Source organism: Falco rusticolus, chromosome 12 (genome assembly GCF_015220075.1).
Source record: "Falco rusticolus isolate bFalRus1 chromosome 12, bFalRus1.pri, whole genome shotgun sequence".
Taxonomy (NCBI): Eukaryota; Metazoa; Chordata; class Aves; order Falconiformes; family Falconidae; genus Falco; species Falco rusticolus.
Genome location: NC_051198.1, coordinates 18,256,024 through 18,282,278, shown reverse-complemented (window position 1 = coordinate 18,282,278; position 26,255 = coordinate 18,256,024). Strand labels below are relative to the sequence as shown.

At 35.2% G+C, this 26,255-nt stretch overlaps 1 protein-coding gene across 1 annotated transcript in view; it reads left to right on the top strand.

Annotated features, from left to right (window-relative positions):
- Positions 1 to 26,255, top strand: part of CAMKMT (calmodulin-lysine N-methyltransferase) — a 221,290-nt gene that overhangs the window by 7,676 nt on the left and 187,359 nt on the right. Inside the window, exon 3 of the mRNA XM_037405446.1 lies at positions 7,719 to 7,783. Coding sequence (XP_037261343.1) covers positions 7,719 to 7,783 — 65 coding nt within the window. The remainder of the gene's footprint in view (positions 1 to 7,718; positions 7,784 to 26,255) is intronic.

The window sequence follows — 26,255 nt, the reverse complement described above, 5'->3', positions numbered from 1 at the left end:
GATATTTGTGTACTTCTGTTTCCATCACTTCCCATGTCATTTTATTTGGTATTGTTCATTTGGCTAATAGTAGCTTCATTGATATTAGGACATAGCGCAAACTGTAGGCTGTAAAGAAGCATGTTTGGTTTTACATGATTATATTACGTTCCGCTGAGCTTGGCCAATGGAAGTGCACAGTTGCTGTGCTAGAGCAGGCTCAGAGTGGGTTTCAAAAACTGTTGAGGAGAATAGGGACATTGTCTCCTGGTGGGGATTTTTATTTTTTCCCTGTATTTTGTACCTTTCCAGAAGATATTCAGTGATCTATAAAAATGACAATCACTGATTGGTTTAGGAGTAATAATCAGAACTCACTTCTAATAATCCTGTATTAAAATGTGTTCTCTCTATACTGAAGCAGTGGCAATAGATAGCATATACATACTATTTCAGAATACTGTGGATGGTGAAGAAGGGAGGGAGAAAATGCTCACCGTGTATTTTGCGAGGAACAAAGTATAAATACCTGCAACAAAATCTGCTTTACCTTGAGTCATATTAAATAAACTTTCTTCCCTGTTTTTGAAGAAGCAGTAATTTAAGGGGGTAAACCTAACAGTTTCATATGCATAACAGAACAAGAGTTTTCCTTGCTGAAACATGCTTATCCAGAAGTTAAGAAATCTTGGAGTACATGTTCCTAGATCTTTGAGAACTTGATCATGTTGTGGAAACTTAAGGATCCTCTCAATGTCTGACAGTCTTCCCTTCACTTGTCTCCTCCCGTTGGCAACATATTAATTACAATAATTTTCATAAATAAAAACAATTTTAATAAGATAACAAGAACATATTATTGGCATCTTGTTAACAAGAACATCAGTCAGGTAAACCCAGCACAGTGTTCTTGAGTAGGAGAGCCTTTTATATGCCTTTTCGTCAGGAAAAAATAATGTTCCTATGGCCCCTCTAAAATCTTGACAAAAGTGGTTTTGAATTTTCATCTACATATATTTTCCTTATGCATTAACATCTTCTTGGGAAAGCTCATTGCATATGTTGGATGTTAAAAAGGTTGTCAGCTAATACCTTGACAAGACTAAATGCTTAAGAAAGTTCATAAGGTTGTTAGTAGCTTTTGGCAAAGAGTATAAAGGTCAAGCTATATCAGTTCAAGGGCTATCAAAACTGATCAAATTGTATATTCAGATATGCTATGACCTAGCTGGAATCACTGCTCTACAGGGACTTGGGGACCAGTTTGTTAGGCAAATAGGAGCTTTGGTAGGAAACAACCAGTCAGGTGCATGCATGCTTTTTTGAACTTCTCAGTGCAGCTTGTTTTAGTAAGCTGCTATTTCTCTAACCAAATTCAGATTGGATTCACATTTGAGAAAGAAGAGTTTACACCATGGTTTTCTGTCACTAGTTTATTTTTAGAATCAGTCTTAAATCTTCCAAAGCAGGAAGCCAGAAGCACCAATATAAAGCAATTTTTGCTTGAAAAATTTAAGCAGGTTTTATGCGTCATTTTGACTAGATCCTTAAAGTGACAAGATCATTGACTCACTTTAAAAATCCCCGGAACTCTTCTGGTTAAACAGTGATCTCTAGTGTGCTTAATGAAATGTAGATTCACAATACATGGTAGAAGCTGGTCTCTTGAAGTTCTACAGGTACTAAGGTGGTTCATAGTAGCTCTGGGGTATGAAAAGGAGTGTTTGATGAGTGTGACTTTTGTTAGCAGTGAAAGCTGTGTCAAAATGAAATTTCCTGTGTTATAATCTAGAATTTAGTTTGATTAGTCTAGTCTCATTTGGATTTGTACCATATTTGAGGCTTCTACACATATATCCTTGTCTTGATGATATGAATTGTGTGGCTACATATATGAATTTGCTCTCTAGTCTTCTTTGTAATTAATGTTAATTAAAAAATAATTCCCTGCATTGACAGGAAGTCAGTCTGTGAATCAGGCTGAATATCTAGGGCAGTCTAACATGGAGAATGGAGACATGTTCCATCCAGACTAGAATCTTGCTGCAGTTTTCACATTCAGATTTGGATACAGGAAACTGAAGTAATCTAGTCTACAGGTGAAAAACAGAAACCTCATTTTTAGTTAAATTTCTTGCAAGCTTGAAGTGTAAAAAGGTATCTTTCATTACAGATATCATCTGGCCTTCTGGGTCTTCTCTCCATTAAAAATATGATTTTATTCATAAAACTTCCATGTTTATTAGTTAGCCTTGTTCAAGTTCTTTTTAACTTTGGGGGTGTTTAACTTTGCTGTTAAAAAAATACGCATGCACTAAGTATGTGTTTTCTTGGTGATAGGAAGATATATAGAGTATTTTAAAATTCCTATTTAATACTGCATTTCTAAATCCTTCTATTTTTAGTCAGAAATGTGCTTTCAAATTTTGTATGAATAGTTTTAGCAATGAAGTGATTATAGATCATAAAGATGCTGTGTCTCACTGTGGAGATGGCATCTGTCTTTTAGACAGGAAAATTATTCTTTTATTAGAGTTAAAAAAGGAGCAATCAATATCTTCAGATTTTCTATTTCAGGATATGGATTTACTTTAAAATTGTAGGCTCATTTTAAGCAATTAGAGAAGAAATAAGTTATTTCTGTGGTAAAATATTTGCTGTTGATCAGTCTTTTGATGTTTCAAATACGGAAATGCAGAACTGAAAAGAACGATGTCAGCAGCTTATGGGAAGGGTTAAATCTTTGTAAGGAGTGTTAAGTGTTCTCTGCAAGATGTCATGCCTTTGTTCTGAATGTGAATGAACCTTTAGATGAAAATATGAAAGAAATTACTGGTTGGTTCTAGACCTTTGGTTTAGAAATGAGAAGCGTGTCATTTGTCTGTGGCAAGTAGTATATTAGAAGGTGGTTTAGAAGTGAATTCCATTGGCTATTGCTATAGAATATTTCTGCTAATAACATTTTGAAGTTTTTAGGGATTTTTATTTTAGGGATAGACAGAAAAATGAAGGGAAGAAGATTTTAAAGAATTTTGCCTACCCCTTATGGATAATTTATGTGGATGTTCTCTTTATTGTGTGCTAAGAGACAGTATGTGGATTTAGCAGCATAAAGGCTTGGACACAGAAGGGGGAAATAGGTGAAATGTGGTTTGGCAACTTATTTCTTTAGTTCACCAATCAAGCTATGACTGTTTCATCATATTGCCCAAGAAGTGTATTTGTAAAAAGAATTTGTAGTCAAAGCTGTCATTGTTTTGATTTCTTACCAAATTAAGCTGTGATCATGAACAGGCATGAAACTGGAGTTCTCTTATTTTGCTATACTCTGGCCCAGAAAAAGCATCTGATAACAATGAAGTTTGCAGATAACTGAGATTCTTTCTGGGCCACAATAACATTTGATGGTGACACTCACTAAGCCTTTTTGTAAAGTACCCTTAGCAGTAACTTTTTTACCCTTATCCTGTTTTTCATTTTCTCCACAAATATTGTAGTTTTATTTTGTATCCATCTTAATAATGTATGGTGATGTGTTGTGGGTTGTTGGGTTTTTTCTTTTGAGTATTATATGGAAATGTGGTCTACCTTAATTTTTGTAGAATTTTTGAGTTTAGTATATGTATTTAGTTATTTGTAATATTTTTCTTCATTCAGTTGAAGAGTAATATAAAAGAAGAGAAGGGACTTAGATCTGTTTCATTATGGTTGATGAAAAGCATACGTTAATAGGGAGCTACTGAAAGATTATTATAATTCTACTGTCTGTAGCTATTTATAAATACATGTGAAAGTCTGCCATTTGTGTTGCCTGAATTGGAGAGGAAGGAACATAAATATATATTTCAAAGATCTCTCCTCTCTTTCTCTGACACTTTATACAGCCAAAGTTGATTTATTCATAGTCCAGAGCAAGGAATTTTGCTTTGCTTTGTATCAGGAGAAACATGAGTTAAATTAGTTTATCATTCATAGGTTTGTCTTCTATAACTCACTACCTCAGCCACAGAAATAACTGCGTATTGTACCTTGAAGACTTATTATAAGAACACTGTAGATCAGATTAACCGTGCTGGTCTGAAATTCACTTATTTCATGATGCTTACCCATGTGTGTTTGCAGTACTTTGCTGATCTCCACAATCACAGCTTTGAACTTCTTTGAAGTTCTTAGAACTGTACAGCATGCATGACATGTTCCAAAGCACTAAATACTACTGCTTTTCTGTATCTTGAGATGCCTATGGAAATTTATGGGAATTTTGGAGTTAGGATTTAACCACAAGCTTCTGTGATTCCTTTCCTTGACTTTCATAATTCAGACTGCATGACACTTAAAACTCGGGGAGTTTGAAAGATGTACTGTGGAAGGCTGTGATTATGACAGGCATTCATAGAAGAAGGTGTGACATGCATGGGCAGTTTTCTCTGGGCTTGGTAATGGAGAAGCAGCTGCTGGGCAGGTGTATGCAAAGCAGTGGATCCCAAACTAGAAGCTGTGGGTTTTAGGTGCAGGACTGAGTAGGATGATACTTACAACAGAATTTGGGTTAGAGAATACCTGTATTTACAAGTGTGTGTAACTTTTAGTCTGCAGATCAGGTCTGTGATGGAAAAAGAGTTGGAGAGCAGCTATTGCTGCGTTTGTACAAATACAGTCCTCCAAATAGAGAAGCATGGCTGTTGCTGCTTGGAAGTGTGTTGCCCTGAGCTCTCCCTTTCACAAGCAGATCAACTGTTGGCACATTGTTCTCCTCAGCCCTAAAACTTGTCTGCAATGGAAGTTATGCTCAATTCTGCACTGTTTGGGTTCCCTAACTGTTAAGTAGTTACCAGTGGAATTTAAATGCCTCTTCTTTAGTCTGGTGTTGGGAGAAAAAGCTTTATCAGTGGGAAGAGGTATTTTCCCATCATGCTAATTGACTTTAGAACATTCACTGTTACAAATGTGGAGTAGTCTTAAAATAGTCCATAATGATAATATAGTTAAGACCTGAGATGTGATTTTTTTGGAGGAAATGAGAGTGGATTTGCTATCCACATCACTGTTCAGATAATGGCTACTCCTCTCATTCTAGGAGGTTGACCTTGCTCTCTGCTTTTGTTTAGTGATGATTTCATAAGCTGATCAGACTAAAGAAAGCAGCTGTTAAATTTAGACCCTGCCCTGTTTCATGATGAGTGTGGAGCGGGCACCTGGAAGACTGAGGAGAAGGGGAGGTCCCTTACAGGAGAGTTGGATACTTCTCATCATTAAATTATGGCTTATGTCTGTGCTTGCCATGAATATTTGTTAAGGCAAGAAAGAGATTAAGATAGTTAGAGAAGAAACCCTGAATGTCTCAGGCAGCCAAAAAAGGGGGTTAGTGCAAAATGCCTCCAGTGGCCAAGAGAGTAAATGTTGGGGTGTGCTGTTGTTTGTACTTGGATGCCACAGGCTTTCAGCCACTAAATACATGTAAGAATATGTTTAGAAATTTGTGTGTGTTGATTTTAGTTATGGAAAAGAATGTTTTATAAGCAGAGGATCCTTAATGAAAACTGAGCGTACCAAAAATAATAATGTAGATTAAGAACATTTGTTATGTTAAACAAAACATCACCAAAATTTCAGGACAACCTTAAAACCAGTAAGTGTGTGGCATCTATCTGTTGTGGCATCTTAGCTTATCCTTCAGGCTCGGAGGTGTCCACTTCTCACCTCCAATTGCAAACCATTATTTTAGAAACAGCCTGAAATTTGGTTTAGTGATAATTTTAAGGCCAGTGCTATGGTTGTATAATTTCTTTCTTTTGCCTTTGTCTACCTTTTGACCCTGAAGTATATAGATTGTATTCTTCTCTAGACCAGGGCACTACACTTCTGGTTTTCTTTCTTCATAGCATTCTGTTGAACTACAGGTACTGGATTGCTAAATTGTTCATCCTCACCTTTGTTTGCTTCGCTTGAAGGCTTGCATGATAAATCTCCTTTATATATATATGGACTATATACATAAAGAAATTGAGGTGGGGGGGACACCAAACCAAACCATGTTATTCGAGGACTAATCTACATGCCAACCGAGATTAAAATATTTCTGTACTTTCTCAGCATCTCCCTGCCCCCTCTCCCCCATCTTACATTCATTTGGAGATGAGACATTCACAGCTGTCTGAGAGACCCTAACTGTGTCAGACACATGCAGTTATGGAGTTTGTAGGATGCTGAGGAGTCAGCAGGGGACAGTTTAAAGGGCAGCTCTGTGGTTGGCAGAACTACTGATCCTATCCGCTTTCTTGTCACTTCCTTTGAATTAACTGTTTTGCATCAGTTGTCCAATCTGATTGAAAACAAACTTGTCAAAAAAAGAAGAAAAAAATGCATTTTAAGACCACACGATCCATCAGAAATCTTGTAGGCTTCAACTGCACCTAAGGGGTGTATTCTTGGTTTGTTTTTAAGTAGCTGGAAGAAGAGCTGTAATGTCCAGTTGAATCTTTTGTAACATCTTTCATATGTTTTATTGCACTTGTTTATGAGCTTATTTCAATTTGTTAACTTGGTTTCCATTTGATTTTCATTTTTTTGTAACAATTAGTCTAGTTGCTATTTGGTGTTTCTTGAAATTTAACATGTAAATGTTTGTTTAATGCTTATGCTTATCAGAAGCTATAAATAGCGTTTTTTTAAACTATAAATATACAATTACATATTTGCAAAAAGCTTGATTTTTTTTTTTCTTTCATTCTTACAACAGCCTTCCTTCAGGAAAGAAAAGCTGAGAGAAAGAGAACTAATTCTGTAGATGCTAAAATTGTTGGGTTTCATCCATCTTTTCAGTGATTCAAATTAGCATGTTTCTAAACAGCCTTAGATGCTATATTTGAAACATTATTAAAATACTGTATTTTTGTATTTTACTGCCTTGCTGAATTATTTTTAGATTTTAAAATATATTTGTGAAACAGCTATGTGATCTGATTGTTGTAAAGTGTAACATATTTTTTTTATTTTGTTCATTTTGGGCCTAAATTAGCTTGGAATAATTAAAAAACTTTTAGTTGTTTTTTTGTGTGTGTGAATCCAGCTAGCCTGACATTTATAGCATTTAGAGGAAGCTTCTTGGGAAAATTTTTATTCAATTTTGGTGCATGTTCTTTCTGCTGCTGTCAGTGTTTTGCTCGTTGTGTTCTAAAATTTGCAGTTGGTATGTGAAATTCAGTTAATTAATTTATTATCCCCAGTTTTGAATGTTTATTTCGCTTGGGTTATGCAAATGTAAAACCAAAGAAAATGCAGTTCACTGAACACATTAATCAGTTTCATTGTTCACATTAATTAAATGAAGTGTTCTTGATTTTGTGGGAGAGAATAGGAATGTGTGTACAGCTGCTGTTCAAACAGTCCTCTGTTTTTTCCTCTTCAAAGAAATTGCTTCAGCAAAATTCTTGCTTTCCTACATGTGACTCCCACAACTAAACAAAAATTGATGCATTTTGGAAATGTTTTTGTTTTGATTAAAGTATTAGTTTCTGAGAAACATGTTCCTGGTTTTCAGTGATGGAACTTTGAAAGCTAGTGATTGTCCTCTTGTTTTCCCCCTGGTGGCTACTGTAGTGCCTGTTGGCTACTTTGTGAAAGGGGTTTGTGAGAAGTGAAGGCATGCAGTGAACCTCTTTTCTGAAGAGGCAAGGTGGGTTTGGGGGTTTTTTTATTGTTTATATGTTGGTAAAGTCACTATTTATGTTTTGTTCCAGATTTCACACTGGAGTCTTAAATGTTAAAGATGTTCTTACAAGTTTTGACAACACGGGGAATGTCTGTAAGTCATTAATTTAAGTACAGTACTATATTGATAGAAGTCTTAATTGTATCAGTATAAAATATTGCTGTTTGAGCCTCCAGTAACCATTTCATTTAGCTGAGAAACACCATCATTGTGGTCAGAGATACAGACCTACCTACCATAGCATTTTATGTGTTGCACTGTTTCATGTAGCACAGTTGTTTGTATGGATAAACCCTGAAGACGTCCCAGTGCAGGTTATTTTTGGTTCTGTGACTGCAGCAGGAACATTAGAGCAGCTGAACTGGGTTGGACAAAAAATTAGTTTAGGCCATTGATTTGCTGGCCAGTGGCCAGCAGTGGCTGAGGAACAACAGTGCAAGAACACAGGAAACAAATGATGATACTTCTGGCTTGGAGAGGGCAAACTTAAACCAGAGAAAAACAAAAGAAAAACACAGTCAAATTGTGAAATTCCTCCCCACATAGTGTTTTGGATCCTAGAACACGACATGAATTCAAAGAGCAAAGGGGAAAAAATTGTGCAAGAAAAAGTCGCTATGGCTATTAAATATAAAGATGTCGCTTACTGCTTAGGACATGCTGGATGTTAGGAGAATTAATGGGACAGTAGGATGATGTGTTTGCCCTGATCTTTCACACTTTTCTGAGCATCAGTTACTGGCCACATAACCTGAGACAAGATGAGCCAGCCATAAGTGGACCTTCAATGTCTGACACACTATGGCTCTGCTTCAGTATACTTATTAATAAAATTATCTATGCTATTAATGGACTTGAATTATAAAATTGTGTTAGATCATGGAAAGGAAGCTGAGCAAAAATATTTAAATCTTTTTGATGTAATGATTAGTATTATATAATTAACATCTACAGATACAGATATACGTATAGTTATTTGATTATTGTGCCTTATTTTTCAGTCTGGCTTGTTTTCAAACAAGCAAACTGATAGAATAAGTTTGGGGGTGTCTTTGTAAATTTGTCAAATGTTCAAGAAATCACATATCTCTTCCTCCTTATCAAAGCAATGATGTAGAAACTGTTCTGATATGTGTTTCATCTCAAAACTCCAGTCTTATTATTCCAAAGCTATGTTTCAGTAAACATTGACTTTTCATTAGCAAAAAGGTCAATCTATTTAACAAACTTTCTCTTTCAAAAGGAAAAAAAGTGTTATAAACTATGTGCCCTCTTTTTTAAAATTTGCTAGCTTTCCTTCAGTTCTGAACATGGAAGGTATTTTGTATCAGGACCCCACAACTGCTTCAGGATATATTCTTTAACTGTTGACAAAGAGAAATATGTTCTCTGATCTCTGAATGAAAATTATATCTAGAGGATGTATGAATATCCAAGGTAATAATAATAAGGCTGAGAAAGAAAATTCACATTTGTAATTATGGTTGACAGCTACAGATGTAGGCATCACAAGCTGGAGGATAAAACCAGATTTAAGACATTTAGGATCTTGAAGAAAATGCTTTGCTTAAATTACAGGAGGCATTTAGAGAGATTTGATGTTGTAGATTCTCAGAATAGGAAGCAAGAGGGACTTTTATAACAAGTTACTTTGTTCTTATAAACTGTTCTCAATAAGGAAAAAAGTTAGGAAAAAAAATCCAAACTGGAGTTTTGCATCCAGAAAAAATACTGCTATACTAGTTCATTAGATAACATCTTCGTTATTTGGAACAGCAGAGAAAATACTTTGTGCGTGTGTGTCTAAAAGTGCTTCACATAGCAGATCAAGACAGTGTACCTTACATGGTAACATAATTTCTTAATCTTTGTTCTTTGTGTGAGTACTTAGATTGTGATCAGTCTACACACATTTCCTTGTTAACACAAATAATTTACTCTGCTAAAAGTTTTCAAATGTTTTCCTTTTTACAGATGTGCTTTCAGCTCTTCTGTTAACTTTTTTCAGTATTTCAGCTTTCTTATTGATTGCAGATGGTAGAACGAGGCATGCTCTAATAGGCACAATGCCAGTGCTAACACAGAAGTAATATGACATTTGTAAATCTTTTTACTGTTTCTCTGTATATACAAAGATTCACAGTTGACTTTTTGTGTTCAATATTGCTTTGAGGGTTCATGCTGTGCTATTCTGTACAGTGTTTGCCAAGTCATTTCCAGATTCGCTGCCTCTCCATTTTTAAATGTCTGTGTCTGTAAATGTCTGTCTGTATTGGTGTACATATTACTGATATATGCCCATTTTATTAAGCACTCTAGATTACACTCTGTTAGGGTAATTGTAAAATAGTTATCTTCTGGCAGCATGTCCTACTGGCTTAGAGTGTAATAATCATACTTTTTTGCTATCATCTGTATGAAGTAAATGTTCCTGGTGTCCAAGCCGTAGTAGCTATGTGTCACCCCATCATAGTAAAGTTCCCCCAGTCACACGTTGCTGCTCTATTTGTATCATACCTGACTGAATTTATGTGCACTCCTGTTATCTCTTGATTTGAACTGGCTCTTTCTTTGACTTTTTTCTGTGTATTTCTTGGCTCTCTTTGTGTTAACCCATAGTGGAAATGATGGGTAGTAATCCTGCCTCCTTTTACACCCAAACATAACTACAGTTGTAGTATTAAAAAAATTAGGTCAACTATATTTTAAAATTGCTATGGTGCTCTTTAAGAAATTTGTATTATCAAATGATAATTTCCCCTAAAAACAAAAACCAAACCCAAACATTTCTAAAATTATCTTTAACAGTATTGGATTATTTCTTCCAACACCTAACAATAACGGAGCTAACCAGTGCTGAACGTGTTACCAGTCTCATCTACAGTAGCATGCTCTGTGTAGGAGCCACTGAATAATTATAGAATTGATTTAGTGTTCTTTTAGGACACACTGCATAGTCAGAATTTATTTACTGGGCACTAAACTTCACTTAAACAATTTGGACTGATTTACTGGAAAACAGTTAAATATTTTACTATTGTGTGTTTGTTTTGGCTGGCATACTGAGTATATATCAGAAAGATTAATGTTTTGCTAGGGATTATTAGATTATGAAATAACTGTGTACTAAATAAATTTTGTAAAAATGAAATGTTACCTATTACATCCTTTTTAAACATAATAATTTGTTTCAAGTAACATTGTTCGTGTGGTTTGGGGGGAGTTTTTTTGTTTCTTCTAATAATGTTCCTAAGTACCTTGTGTTAAGGTTTTTCAGGGAGCTTTTCTGTGGTCTTTTTGTTTCACTTTTTGATCCTTCTGCTTATGACCTTTAGCAGCCACATCACCGTATACCATCAAAAGAAGGAGTGGTGGGGCAGACTAGTTAATGCTACCTCCTCTACACTCCCAGTAGATATCAACTCAGTTCAAGATGTGCCACTAGCTGGCAGCATTATATAAAATATCAATAAGCAGCTTTTGAGGAATACTTGTGACTGCTTCCAAAAGTGCTGCCTTATACCATTAAGACTTCAGGACAAAAGTGGAGCCAACTGCAGTAGCTGTAAGTGGCATATTGCAGTGTTATCTCTGAAAATTGCCTCTGCACAGTGTCTTGTTCAAACTTGGTACTTACACTTGTATTCTATCTTTTTCAAAAAGATTTCTGAAGATGCATTTTCATTGTAGGATTGGTACTGTGAATGAAAATTCACAGTACAAATTTCAATTGGTTTTCATTTTCCCAGAAAAACATGAAAATATTTTCTCTTCTGCTCATCCTTTGTGAGAGAGCAGTTTCCATGTGAGAACTCTAAATGAATTTTCCACACAGACAGGATGCAATGCTAAATACACTTCATTCAGCTTTAGCTCTGTGCATAAACAGGAGGTGGGGAAAAGAGGACCGGAATGTAGAAAAAGATCCGTCTGTTTAAGACAACAGTATGCCATCTGTTAAAAAGATGGTACATTCTGAGACCATTTCTAGTCCTAAGGTAGTCCTTTAAAAGAACTGGTGGATCCCTGGCAGAAGGTTCAACGGTGGCATTGTGGGACAGCATCATCTGGCTCCAGGAGCCACATGCCATGCTTATCCTTGCAGAAGAAAAGTATCTTCCATAATACACTGTCCAAAAAGCAAGGAAAACTCTGCATGAACGAGCTTTTGAGAGTATCACCTTCCCCTGCCTTTCCTAGCAGGAGAAAGCAGTTATGACTGGAATACTTGTCTAATTATATCCCTGCAGTAATTATTTCAAATTCTGTATACATTTAAATTAAATTAAATGATCAAGGGCCAAAATATAAACCTCTTTACTAATTGCTACCAGCCTAAGCAAGCTACAGTGTCTGCAAAGGAGAATTTTAAGCAGTGAAATACAGCATGTTTTGGGATTTTCATTTAGTATCTACCTGATGTTAACACAGAAACAAGATATTCCAGAGTACTCAAGTAGTATAAAATTGCAAATATACTATATGTTTTAAAAAAAAAAAATTCTTTGTAAACTGCACATAGCATTAGTTAATAAAATAAAATAAAAAATAAATTAAAAAAAATTCAAGAAACAACATGTTCAATACATCTATTTTCTATTTGGTTGAGTGTGCAATTACATGTTCTAGAACTAAAAAAGCAGCAGAGGGTGCTACAGGTACAGAGCTACCCAGGCACATATTCCAAAGGTGTTGCTCTTGTAGGCAAGTAGATCCTGCAAAGACCTGAGCTTTCATTTTGGGGTAGATGGAAATAGGATAGCCTTAAATTCTGTTGCCTCTGTTCATACAGGAAAACAGGTAATCTATGTGAAATCCAGAAAAAGTAGAATTGCAGATTCACTTGTTTTCTTGATTTTAAAAAAACAAACATTTTATTGCTGGAAAATGTTTCATAGTTTCCTGAAAAAATCATAAAACATGTTACAGAACACCTGCTCACCATCTTTAGAACTGTTTTTGTTGGTGCCAATTTTATGTTTAGAAATTGCAGTCTCTGCAATGAGTTCTATATTGGAAAAATTTGGTTGTTTGTTTTTAAATGTGTTCCCCACCCCCACCCCCATTAAATGAGCTAGCTAAATTGGAGAATATTTTTGCCCTTCATATAATATTTTTCAGAAAATAACATGAGAGAAGGATTTTTCTTAAATTTCAAGTCCACATTGGTTTGTTGGGGTTTTTTTTCCTTTGGAAATGCATATCGAGGGGGAAAAGAAAAAATAAATTAATTTTCTCCTTTTAATTTTCACTTTCAGGTTGTATTAATTTTAAAATTATGCTTATTTAAAACTGGTAATTGTGTAATTTGTTTTTATTTATTGAAAAAAAAATCAAAATCTACTTTAAAATGAAGAAACTTTCCTTCTTTCTTCTTTCCTCTCAACTAACTAGAATGGGAGGGGTGTCTTCTTTCCTGGTAGTAGTATATGAGCACGTGTTCAGTGAAGCCGCTTGTTCCTTCAGAGCTCTCACGGCATGACTCAAAGGTATCTGAGCTCCTCTATGGAAAGATCGTGGCAGCTAGTGATTTATCATGCCTGGAAGGATAGATGCCATCAGGCTATCTAGGGAAAAGCATAGGATGGCATCCTTTATGGCACCAGAGGTGCTCCTGTATTTCATGTCATGTTACCTAGAATCCACAGGGGAGCAGATTGCATTTTTCCGGTGTTGCTGTGGAAGCTTCCCCGCCCTCCCCCCCCCCCCCCCCCTCCCCCCTCCTCTTTTTTTAGAGGAAAAGTCTTGTTTTCTGTGGTGAAAAACATACTGTCTTGAATATGCATCCTGCTTCTCTGTGCTTCAGTAGGTATTCTCACCTGAAGGAACTGCCACTCATCTTCTGAGCCTTCTCGCATTCTACTGGTGTGGCAGTTTGAAATTGTTTACCATGTCAGAACCTCACACCCTCTTGAAAGTCTTTAATGAAAAATAAATTGACTGGAAGAGTGTTTGGATACCAACGATACATGTTGTTTTGAATGAAATATTGTATTTATGATACCTACAATTTACTATTCGCTATGCAGCTTCCTTTTAAATAAAACATTCCATGATCAGGGTTAAGAAAAACCAGCTGTTTCCTCCCTCCCCTCCCCCATCCAATTCACTTCACTGATTCAGTTTACAGCATCATCCCAAGCAGTCACATTGACATAACTGGCATAAAGCTTACAGAATGGAGCAGGAAATAAGTATATGGGGAGAAGCAGGTACCTTTTAAATTACTCTTGCTATCAGAATTGTTTTTATGAAACTATTCTCTGATGGAACATCAGTGATTTGTCTTAAGAACTGTACTGCAATTTTCTGCCTTTCCCCACTCACTAAAATCTTGTTTATCAGGAGTCTGTATGTGAAAAGAATAATCATAATTGCAATCAGGGATCTGTTTCCTTTAAAGTATTTTTTTTTCTGCTACATCTTCCAACGTAACCTGACTCTGTGCCTGTACTTTCAAACATGGCACCGGCTCAGAGAAGTGGGAGGTGAAGAAGCCCAGCTGAGCTCTTCTAAATACCCTCTTTCTTCCTTGGTCAGTTTGAAGTTTTTGTAATAATTGGTTCTCCTGTCCAGGATATTCGAGTGAGAGAGCCTTTTGGTAAAAATACATTGATTAGAGCAACTGTAGTTACTTTTCTTTATTGCTGAGAAGTGTTTTGTAGCTGGGGTTTTTGCGTCAGATTTGTCTTAATCTTCATGAAAATTGTTGGCATAAGTATGTTTCTCACTGTGCTACTCTGCTAGTCTGACTTTGTGCACTGGTGTTCACCTTCTGTAATCTGAAGCATTTTTGAAAGTATTCCATGTATTCTAAATAGATTGTCATGAGAAGTTGGATCTTTTGATTGAAATTAATTAAAAGAATTTGAAGATAGAGTATAACACCTTAAATTAGATTGGTAGAAGAAGAGTATGAATTATTTTAATTAATTTCATGAGTGTTACTTTTACATTAGAAAGGTGATTAAGATAACTTATCTAATTGAGATGGGGTAGGATAACAATGGTAAGCATCCCTTGAAGATGTTCTGTGTTATTAATTAAGCTTAGTCTTTTAATGCATTGTAGAGTTTTCTCTGAAAATATTTTAAACTTGAGCATAATTGAAATAAATAGTTTCAGATTAGTTTCATTTAGCACGATGTGCAGTAGGTTGTTTGGGAGGAACTTGGCAAGCTGCTTCTTTACTTGCCATGCTCTAGCCATGCTTTCAGTGCTGATCTTCACAGAAGTACAGGCATGAGGTACAAAACATCCTCAAGAAACTCTGTGCTTGGGGTATATCCTTGAACCTTCTGTTCAATACCACACAAAGTCGCTGATGGGATCTGACTTACACATCAGATGGGGCATTTGTTTATATTGTAAAATAGTTTCATCAGTGGCTGTAGTGTGGAGGTAGCAAGGACAGTCCCTGTCCTTTGTTTTCTCCATACAAAGTAACTGAAATGTTATGCATAACTTCCACCTTGTTTTGCTTTTGTTTCGTGTCTTTTTAGAGAACTTTTAAAAAGCTGCACTGTATTTAATTTAAAGAATCATGTTCAAATGGGTGAAGTCATGTCGTCTTTTGAAAATGTTGGGGTGAAAGGTTTCAACTTAATTCAGCATCAATTCAGAGTTGCATTCAAAAAGAAACTATTTTAAGTAAAGTATTTCTAGAAATGAGAATTTGATACCTTTGGTGAATAATATATACATTTGAAATTTTTTATCTTATGATGGTTCTGACTGAAAAATATGATGAAAACTAATCTACGTAGCAGTGACCAAATGAAAATCCAATGTAGAACTATTGTTCATGTACTTAGCTTGACAAATTAAATACCCTTTTTGAGTCTCAGTGCAGCCAAAAAAATCCTATGTATTTTTTTAAAAATTCAAAATTATTTTCAATAACGTGGAAAGAAAGGGACAAGGCATTATTCCAGAAATCTAAAGAACTAATTTTTTTTAAACCTGGTGGATGAAAAGAGACCTCTATACAAGTGGTTTTGTAAATGGGAAATGTATGAGGAATATGTGTAAAATTGCATGTTTGTGCTGCTAATTACTGGAGGCCTAGCCTTGTGGTTTTTAACCAAGACTGCAGCCCACCTGCAAGAAACTTGAGTGACTAGCTCATGAAACAAAGATTCAGAATGTACTGGTTCTGTTGATGGTGGTTTCACATCTACTCTCCTTAATAGTTAAAAATACTTCCTCATATCTAATGGTGGTCTTTTTTACTAAAGCTTAAACTTATTATTGTTTTGCTTATTGGTAAAAATGAAAATTTTAATAGTTTTTTAGGTATTTTAAGTCATCACGTGGCCTTGCCTGTATCTTCTTATCCTTAGGTTAAGCAAGCCAAATTCTATCATTTTTTCCTAAGCTACATTTTTTGATAGTTCTGATTTTTCTTTAGACTCTGTACATTTGGTTTGTATCTTTCCTGAAGACTGTTCGTCAAAACTGGGGCACAGTAGTCCAATTGAGACCTTTATAATGCTAAGTAAACCAGGTGATTTTGTGTATTATAGCCTGTAATCCCAATATTGCATTTGCCTTTCTTACAACAGCATGGCTTTGACTCATGTTTAGCTTTTGACCTGCCATAAGGTCCTCTTCAAAAGGGATCAGTTATTCCTGATGTGTATTTGTGTAACAGATTATTCTTACCCAAGTGTGATACCTCATACTTGTCCCTGTTGAATTTCAGACTTCTCCCAGTTCATCGCTTTTGTACTTTGAAGCCTGTCTTTCAACATGCTGGACTACCTAAATTGATGTATTACTAATTTAATGAGCATATCACTTCCATCATCTAATTGGTCAATGAAAACGTTGTACAGAGCACCATACGGTGTAGGCATTTATGGAAACTCCACCTGATATCATCATCTGCTTTTACAGTAAAACATTGAGAATTATTATCCAGAGTCAGTTTTCTTGATCAGCTCTGCACCTATCAACCAAATTTTATTTAGACTGTTTCTCATGAAACTGTCAAAACACTTTCTGAAGTTTTGATACAGACATGTACTGTTTCTTCCCTATATGCAAGCCTCTTACCTTGTTGCTCTAGTGAGTGTTTTTTTAATTAAAATCTAATTTATTTTTTATTGTTATACTTTATCATGTAATATGGAACAAAAGAATGAAAAACATGAATCTGTTTTGAGTTTTTAATTATGTGAAGATGAGGGAGAGGATGAACTGAATGAAACATTATACTTAATTATAGAATGCATAATTGTCTTCTGCACTGAAAATCATCTGATGATTTTCTGTCTTGTAATTTCATTCACTTCCTGAAAGCCATTGTTTCAATCATTTGTACTGCAGATGTATGCTAAGCTTCTATGTGTAGTTTTGTCTTGTGGTTCTTTGGTGTCCTGAAGAACTCCAGCTACGCTGAGATGTGTGCTGGTTTTGTGACACATTTGGTAGTTTAGCAAAAATTAGAATAGGATTGTAATAACCCTCTACCCTGATGTACTCTACTGCTCATCTTCCAACATCCTGTAAATGTGATGAAATGTAAAATAGTGGGTAAAAATGGGTTGGTTTGTTGGTTTTTGTGGTTTGGTTTTTTGGGGGTTTTTTGGGCCTTTTTTTGGTAATTTGGAAGTATTCAAATAAGTTTGTGCTTCTTGCATCTAAGAAAGGAAATTCTGCAGGTCATATTCAGGACTAAAAAAAAAAGTAATTTGAGCCTGTTACACCTTTTAACACCAACTCCTTGTCTGTTGATATTTATTGTTGAACTGTCATCTGTGCTTTGTGAATTAAATTAACTTTCCATCTGCGCTAGTGCTGGCTGAATGTATGTTTCACTGTCTAGGTATTTTTTTTCCCCAATTTAATTTTTTAGGTTTCCCTTTATATTTAGGGCAATTCCAATACTTTAAAGCAGTGTTTTGTTGCCTTATTTAAATGTGTGGTTTATATCAGCTCAGAAGAGGGTAATTATCATAGTGTATTCCCAAAGGCACTTCTTTTGTATCAACTAATCTGTACATATCACATCTGTGAAATAAATATGAGATCCATTTTACAGGTAGGAAGTCTTATAAGCCTCTAGATTTGTTAGAGCTGTTCATGGGGTAGAAGTGGGAGACACAGCCAAGATAGTTTATGGTGTGGTATGCTGAGGGCCATTAGCAGACCTGACTTCTAACTTCTCCCACATGTAGGTTTATTGTAGGCTCTTGGTTAAATTGTGCAGTACTGCATTTTCAGGAGTGCGTGTTCAATTTAAATGCCATCCATTTGGGTTATCTAAAGCGAAGGACTTAGAGCTGTGTCAGAAAAGAGACTTGGGCATTGCTGAACTGAACTCTAGATGCCATGACAATAAATTTCAGTCCTCTTTCAGATAAGGAGACATGTCTACACATGTAGTGGCATGGGCTGGAATTCACCATAGGTGGCACTCCAAGATCTGTGGGTCATTAACTCTCCCTCTCTGGAGTTTCAGTTCCTAACCTGATACATTCAGAGTCTTAAATCATTTCCTTTATTTAGATGCTTCAACCGTGTCTGTCAAAAAGGATGGAAGGAATCACTACTTTTTTTTTACCTCCCATGTGGCAGCTGCAGATTTTATGTAGAATTTATTTGGTTTCAGACATGAGTCTAATGGTTGTAACACTCACCAGGTGGTTTCATGAAAGTAGGGGAGGCCAGCACACCTGAATTGGCAAAGGGAATGGGCTCACAGCTTTTATGTGCTCACTTACTGGAGTTCCTTTTGGGCAGTAAGACAAGAAACAATATTAATAAATGTATTGGGTAATCCCTTGTGACAGTATGTCAGAAAAAAACCCCACTGCGATCTGCCAGTAGATATGAATTTAGAATCTGAAAACAGAAGCTTTATGCATGCCTCACTGTAAGCACATACCCAGTTCCATGAAATTTACCTATTCACGCAGCTAAAATACTGTACACTCTTAAGCAATTTTACGAATCAGCACCCTGGTATAAATTCTGTCAGGTTAAAAAAATTTAACTGGAATGTCTTCATAATAAAACATAATATGGCTAAACAGCTTATATACAGGGTCCTTATTTTTGCTGTATATTGGTTCTCATTTTGAAATTGTGGCAATTTAAAGCAATTTGTAGATTTATTTAGTATTTAATTGGACATTCCCAAAGTAGAAAATATTACCTTTTGTTTATATGGTTAAAGACTGCTAAAAATAAACTTAGTCAGGTAAACAGAGGGGTTTTTTATTACTATTAGTAATTCATTTGATAATTTTGTCCACAACCATGATCTGCTTTTAAAATCATGCGTTATATTTTCCGTTGAAAACCAACCAGTATAAATTCCCTATGAGGAGAGGGTGTAGAGCTGCACGTGTCCTATGGAAGAGGCTTGGTTGCTGACAGGTGAATCTGAGTCAATTCTAACATTATTTCCTAGGTTAAAGTAACAGGGGAGGATGTTTTAATCATAATTGTCTCAGAAAATATTTTGTGTGGGTGTTCTTTGTTTAGATGGCTTTGATTAGACTAGTGCGGTTATTTAATAAGCAGCAATGAAGTATTGATATTTATGGACTGTAATGCTTCTCTCTTTGCCAGCTGAGATTAGTAGGCATTGCTTTCAAATGTAGATCTGTGAGAAAGTGTTGAAACCAAAATATTATTTATATAAAATAACTGATCAGAAGGGGCAAATTAATAATAAGGACTGGTTTTGTTGCATCTGGTTTGAGTTTAATAATAATCTTTGAAAATGTTGAAAATCCATGGGTCTAAGATAGGAGCTGAAGCTTGTATTCAAATTATATTTTTTTTGGTGGTAAGATGTTTGTCACTTCCTTGATCTGAATTTAGATTTGGTAAAACATAGCTTATTTTGGTTTTTATAAAGAAACTCTGACATACAGCTATCAAGTTAAAGGATTTATGAACATTTAGGAACAAATGCACACAGCAATTTAATTACCCTTCATTGTATGTAGGCATACTCTTAAAGAATTTTCAGACTTTTTTCATGAAGAAGTAGACTTTCTACTTAGTATAAAAGTTGGGCATTAAAATGAGAACAGCTTTGTAAGCCTTGACTGAAAATTAATTACATTTAAATGGTGGTAATAGCAAAAGGCAACATTCAGCATTCTCCAATGATTTTAAGCTGCCTTTTATAGTATTGCTACTTTATAGTAGGACCAAAAAAATGCTTAAAGATGTACAGGAATAAAATGGTCATATAGGTTTGGCAAATAATGCCAAATAGTACCTGCTAACTGCTTGCTCAGATAAACTTCCTGTTGAATTCTTTTCCTTATTTTCAAAGCACCTGTTAAAAAGAAGTATTTAGCCTTCCCACTCCCATTGAATTTTCCAGTTCCAGAATTAGAAACATCATTTTTACCTAGCATTGAAGAAACTTAAATTATGGGAGTGGTATTAAATACACATTCAAGATCAACTACTTGGCAGAGAGTTCATTCATTGCAATCTTTGTTCTAACAGATAAATGCTTTACGATGTACATGTTTGCATAATGTAGCAGCCAGTTGCATGTCTCTCAGTGTTAATCTCCAGAAGTTATAATACCTCATTCTTTCCTTTGGCAGGCAAAACCAATTATGATAATCAATATATGTAATACAGAATTCTGAATACTTAGTTTTGTTGGTAGAGCACATACAGCCCGACAGTATAGATGATTTCAGACAAATAAAAATTGATAATCTAAGTGCTTTAAATATGTTGTGAGTCTCATTATTTTAAATGCCTATTTCCTCATACTGACTATAGTGTTTTCTTTTGAGAATTCTATTAATGTGCTCTTCAGAAAATGATATGGTCAATATTGGTATTAAAGTACACAGCCAAACATTTTACTGTTTGTTAGGGTAAGTGACAGCCTAACAGAAGGGGAAGATGTTGTGCCAGATAATTCTGCAGGGCTGATCTAGAAACTGATGAAACTGCTGATAAGTAAGAACAAGTAATGAGAATTCTGTGTTTTCATATATGAATTGTTTCTTTGCATTTTTTTAAAAGAATAAACAGAAATTGTCTAGGTTTGACATTTAAAGAGCTCTGTACAACTGTTGTAATAGTTGAGAGTGAACTGTCAAAAAGAAATAGGCAGAATCCTGGAAATGAGGAGTCCAGTTATATCCTTTAAGATCCTTTTACAAATCGGAACACTTAAATATAGGGATTTGATTTGTAATTGCAAAAATTTCTTAATCCAAAAAGAGAAATATGCATGTACTGCTCAGAAGAGATTGTCCTGTGATTAAGTAAATGAGTCTAATTGGCCTGGGGTTTTTATTTTTTTGGTGTGTGTATAGATATATAATTGTGCACATATAATTAATACATATAAAAATTCACATTATATATATGGAAGAAGAAAACTTGGATTTTTAACAGTTTTTTTTTTTTTCAGTAAGATATTGGCAAAGTTTTATTTTTACCTGACAGTTTACTTTGACCTTGCCTGAAATAGGATCTTACTGGTGACATAAATATTGTAAGATGATGAAACTAGAACTGCATGTGCCATCTTTCCCCAAATGTTTGAAAGCATTGTCAGCTTTTGAATTACTGTCATATTTTTTCTATTGTTTTTAGTACAAGTCAAATTTGACTTGCCTTAGTAATAAAAAGAATCTCATTGTCTTCGGCAGGGCTTGTCAAATGAGTAAGAAACATTGTCTTCTCTCTAAAATTGATTACCCCCACCCCACCCGAATTATTTTCATTTGAATGAGGTGAGAATCTGGTAACTATTCAAATGTTTTCAGTGCTGAATAATAAGGGGCATGATAATTGAAACTCAGCATAGAAATGAGTAGCAAATTTTACTCTTCCCCCTCTTTTTTAAATTGGGAATTTGAATGTTGGGTAGCATAGAAGTAGACAACAAATTTGAAATTCAAAAAGTACCATTCCAAAAAAGAATACTGAAGTAATACAGTTAATATATATTACTACTTTCATATTCATATATTGCATATTTTGTAGATACTTATTTCATAATTTGTAGATATATTTCATAATTTCTAGATTTTGTAAATGTCATTCATACATATTTAACAATCTGAAGGACAGTGGCAAATACTGCTACAAGTGTTTGCTCTTAATCTTTAAGTCATTTGAGTTTTTTTCCACTGCAAGAATTTATAGCCAAATTACAGGGAAAGAATCCATATTGCTTTCTGATGCCAAAAGCAGATCATCAGTGGAAGGAGCGGGACAAACAGTAAGCCTAGTCAGAAAGAGTCATAAAGCAAGGAGCATGTAGGGGAGAAGAATAAGTAAAACAGTAGTGGCTGGGCAGGAAGGGGAATTGGAAATAAAGACATATTTGATGAGGTTTTTTTCCCCAAGAGAGAAACCAGATTGGCCAGAGAGGAGCCTGGGACGAAATCACAGTGAATAAAATGAATGTGGCCTAAGAGTAACTGGACTGAGATAAGAAGTCAAAGGTGGGAAGGAGGCTATGCTAGTTCAGCTTCAAGAGGCCTGGAAAGACATTGTGGGTGCACCAGAAAATGTTTCCCATAGGGCCAACAATAAAACTATGTTTCAAGGGGTCTCTGTGTTCATCAGCTTCCTGTGATTGCTCAGATGAAATACATCTTTCATTCTTTTAAGTACTGTTTTTTGTAGACTGCTGCAATGTTTTCATTTACTTTATTTGCGTAATCCTAAAGAAGCTGAGCAAATCTGAAGGTTGCAATCCTGCTTAACAACCTATGGAGGAACTGATACTCCACATGATGGTTTTGTAATGTTTATTTTTCACCTGAAAAAATACCCACAGAAGTATGTTTTAACTTTGAGTCCTTGGCTTTACAAAACACACCTTTATTTTAGGATTGCCTGTGCAAATGGGGATTTTGTGGTTAGTGCAGTTTTTTGTTGCTTGGAGAGCAGATTCTCTTCCTCTGTCTGCCAGAGAGTTCTCTGAATTGGTGGCCTAGTATGTTGTTTTTCTGAAAGGCTGGGGTCTGATCTGCAGAAGCAAATCACAGCTAAAACAGTGATTTCAACAGCTAAAGCAGAAATGTCAAATACTCAGAAAATGAGGTTCTAGGTGCTTTGGACTCTCAAGAGTTAGTGTATGTTTTTCCTCTTTCTGTTCCTCAGAACTTCATCTAAAAAAAGTCTCTTTCTGGCTTCTGCCTCTCCCCATGAACACCACTACGTGCTGTAAGGAACACAGTCAGCAAGGACTGTGAGGTGGAGGAATTGTTCTCTTAGGGGTAACTGATTAGGTATCTTTTCAAAGTGAGCGAGACACTGAAAAGCAGTCAATGAATTCTGGTAGTCTGCATTCAGCTATTAAGCCAAAGGCTAGAGAAGCCTGCTCTTTTAAAAGGTAAATTCAGAAAATAAGAAATGGGGCTATTACTGATGAGTAAATATTGATTATTTTATCATTAAATGAACACTGGCCTTTAGTTCTGTGAACTACGAGGAAGCAGGGGTCCTCTGGGAAGTGTAGTATGTGGCAGTATTTAGTTACGTGTGTCTTTCTAAGCCATACATGCAAGATATCTATGCTAAGGGTGTAGTGGCATTTCCTAATTAATTTTGTCATTTCCAAAATCAAGTACTTTATTTTACAACCTTGATCTAACATTAATGGAAATACTCATTGTAATTTTATGTACAGATTTGTGTTATAACAATTTTATGCACAGACCAGATCACAAAACCAAGGCTCCTTCATGTCATGAAGTAGGACTTGTTAACTGGCATGCTTTTGCAGAAAATGTACCCAAAACCAATCATATTTTTTGAAAGTACTCTACATCTTCATATGTATGAGAAACCCTTACATTCCAAATCATTCTGTGATTCATAATGCTATTATGGTTTAAAATATATATGTATACACACATTTTGATACACATTGCTAGTGTATGGTGGTCAAATTGCATACAGTAATATAGCAGTTGGTGGTGGTGTCCCAAAAGTGGGATTGTTACCCAGTGTGTATTAGCTGGATCACACACAGAGTTGAGGTATTTTTTTATTTTACAAATCTGCGCAGGGAAGGGTGCTAGGTAATATTTCATAAAGCAATCTTTACAATGTTCTGATATCTATCCATTTAGATTTCTAGAGATATTCCCACTACACCCACTCCCCTTAAATATAATTGGTTACACCTTTTCTTGCTTTAGTTTAAAGGTATAGTCAATGAGTTCTTACCACGTATGTTCTCTGGGTGGTGATTGTCTTCTGGAGGCAGGTAGCTTTTGACGAGGAGGTATGTTTCTGTGTTAAAATTAGCGTATAGTGAGGATGGTTCACTTAAAGTTCAAAGTGTTTTAATCATTCTTGCCAGATTTCATGGTTTGTTAACTAGGTTCATCAATCTCAGGTCCTGTATCCAGGCTTATTCTTTTAAGTTTCTCTTCATAGGTAACTAGTTCCTATTTTGTTTTGAGAGACATCCAGCTTATAATTTTCGTGACCTTATCCTTTGACTCATGCAATGATGTTTCATCTTGCATCATTTACCCATGCAATGTTACATCATTTGTAGATTTCAGCATCCCTGTGTGAATCCAAAGAATATATAAAATCAAGATTCTGTTGTTTCAGGAAGCATCTAGGTTTTGTACCTTCTGTTACAAAATTAAGAAAAGTTATAGTTAAGAAAAAAATTGTCGCTCTTCTAACTTTTGACTTATTCATCTTATTTGTGTAAGAATCAAATTCTATAAGAGTAGCAAAATATTTTAATTAGTGATAGCGTTGCTGTCAGTTTTTCTCAAGACCTACCTAACCTCAAAGCATGCATAGGTTGTGTATTGCACTTGAGAAAATAAATGTATGTACAACTTAAGCCATCTCTCTAAGAGGCATGGAACACAAATATTTTAAACCCTACCTTGTTAGCACATTCAGTACATGTGGCTAGCACTGTAAGCATTTTCTGGTTTATTGTATCTAGTGTAAATATCAGTTTAACAAACTTTGTTGTTGTGAATAGTGTTATAAACACTACTCTCGTGATCAGACTTTATTGTTCCACGGAGGCTTAATTTAGTAAGCTCTTGATCAAGGAGTGTTCTTAATTTGGAGTAGTCATGTAGTGAATACTAGGAACTGGTAAACAATAGGAGGGAATTTTAAACAAATATTAAACGAGAACTTTGGGAATCCTTATTATCCTTGTGGCTACTTTTAAAGTTACTTTATTCAGTTTTCTGAGACAAAGACATTGGCCCCATTGTGAAACTGAACCTAAAAGCCAAAATACTGATTTTTTTTTTTCTGTAAATTGGTTGTATATTGAACATAGAATCAACCTAATTTATAAACAGACTTTCTAGAGGATCACAGATCACAAACGTTTTCCAGACTCTTTGTGTGTCTATAGATAATAGCATACACGAAATATAAATAAAAGCCTAAAGTTTAGCAAATGCAGTTTGAATGACTCGTAGAAAGTACCAGTCTGTTTTACAATGTATATGCCAGGGTCTTAAACTCACCGCTGAGCCAAGCTGAAAAGGTAACATCTGATTGTGATATTACTGCAAGACAAATGGTAGCATGCTACTCTGCTTGAAAACATAATGGCTTTATACTATAACCTTTAACCCTGAAATGATGCTTGAGTGGACCTTAACTCCTAAGTGAACATGCCTGAGTAAATAAAACTGTGGTTTCACATAACAGAGAGATACATTTTTTAGATCCTTTGCTGATTATATTGTGTGAAGGTCAATCTTCTGCCCCATTTCTGAAAGTCGGGTCAGAATAGAGATTTTAGGGTCACTTCTTCAAGTATCTAAGCCATTACAACGCACTAATAGGCCCTGATAGCTCATTTTATAAGTTCTTAGCATTAAGCTGGACATTGTTTGGACTCATTTCAAGTCCTGCATGTACCCTGCAGGGTTAATTAACATCTTTTTAAATTGATGTTTTTTAGTTATTTTGAATTAAAGTGTTTTGGTTTAGTTTGTCACTATTTATTATCATTTACCATGTGTAAAGACATAGAAAATTTATATTTGCTTCACTCAAGATGTGTATATTGTTTTGAAATTGAACTGTTACATTTATTCTTTTCTGATTTAAACACATCAAGAGTGTAGCACCAAACATGCAGTGGTAGACACAGCTAAATACCAGTACAAACTGGTTTGGAGTGGAAAATTTTAGTTATCCATTCCAACTATATTTTGCACAGTGGAGTTTCAGAATATCATCTCCTGCTCTGTGTAAAATGCCTTTCTGTGTTACTTATGTCACTGCTATGAATCTTGTTTAAAGGACATTGAGATCAATTAATTAACAGTTTAATTAGAATGATAGAGCAAACATGTAATTAGGCACACATTTCAGTTTTCCACTGAGGTAAACAGAAGCATATTAAAAAAATATAATTCTTTGAATTTGAGGTAACTGTTTTTTTAAAATATTTCAGCATAAGATTTGAAAATAGAATGCATAAAATTGAGACAGGAAAAACATAAAATATCACTGCATATGAGTAGTATGTTGACCTCAAAAACAGAATGAAAAAGCCACCCCAATATTGGATGCTTTAGAGAAAAAATGTATTTTTAATAAA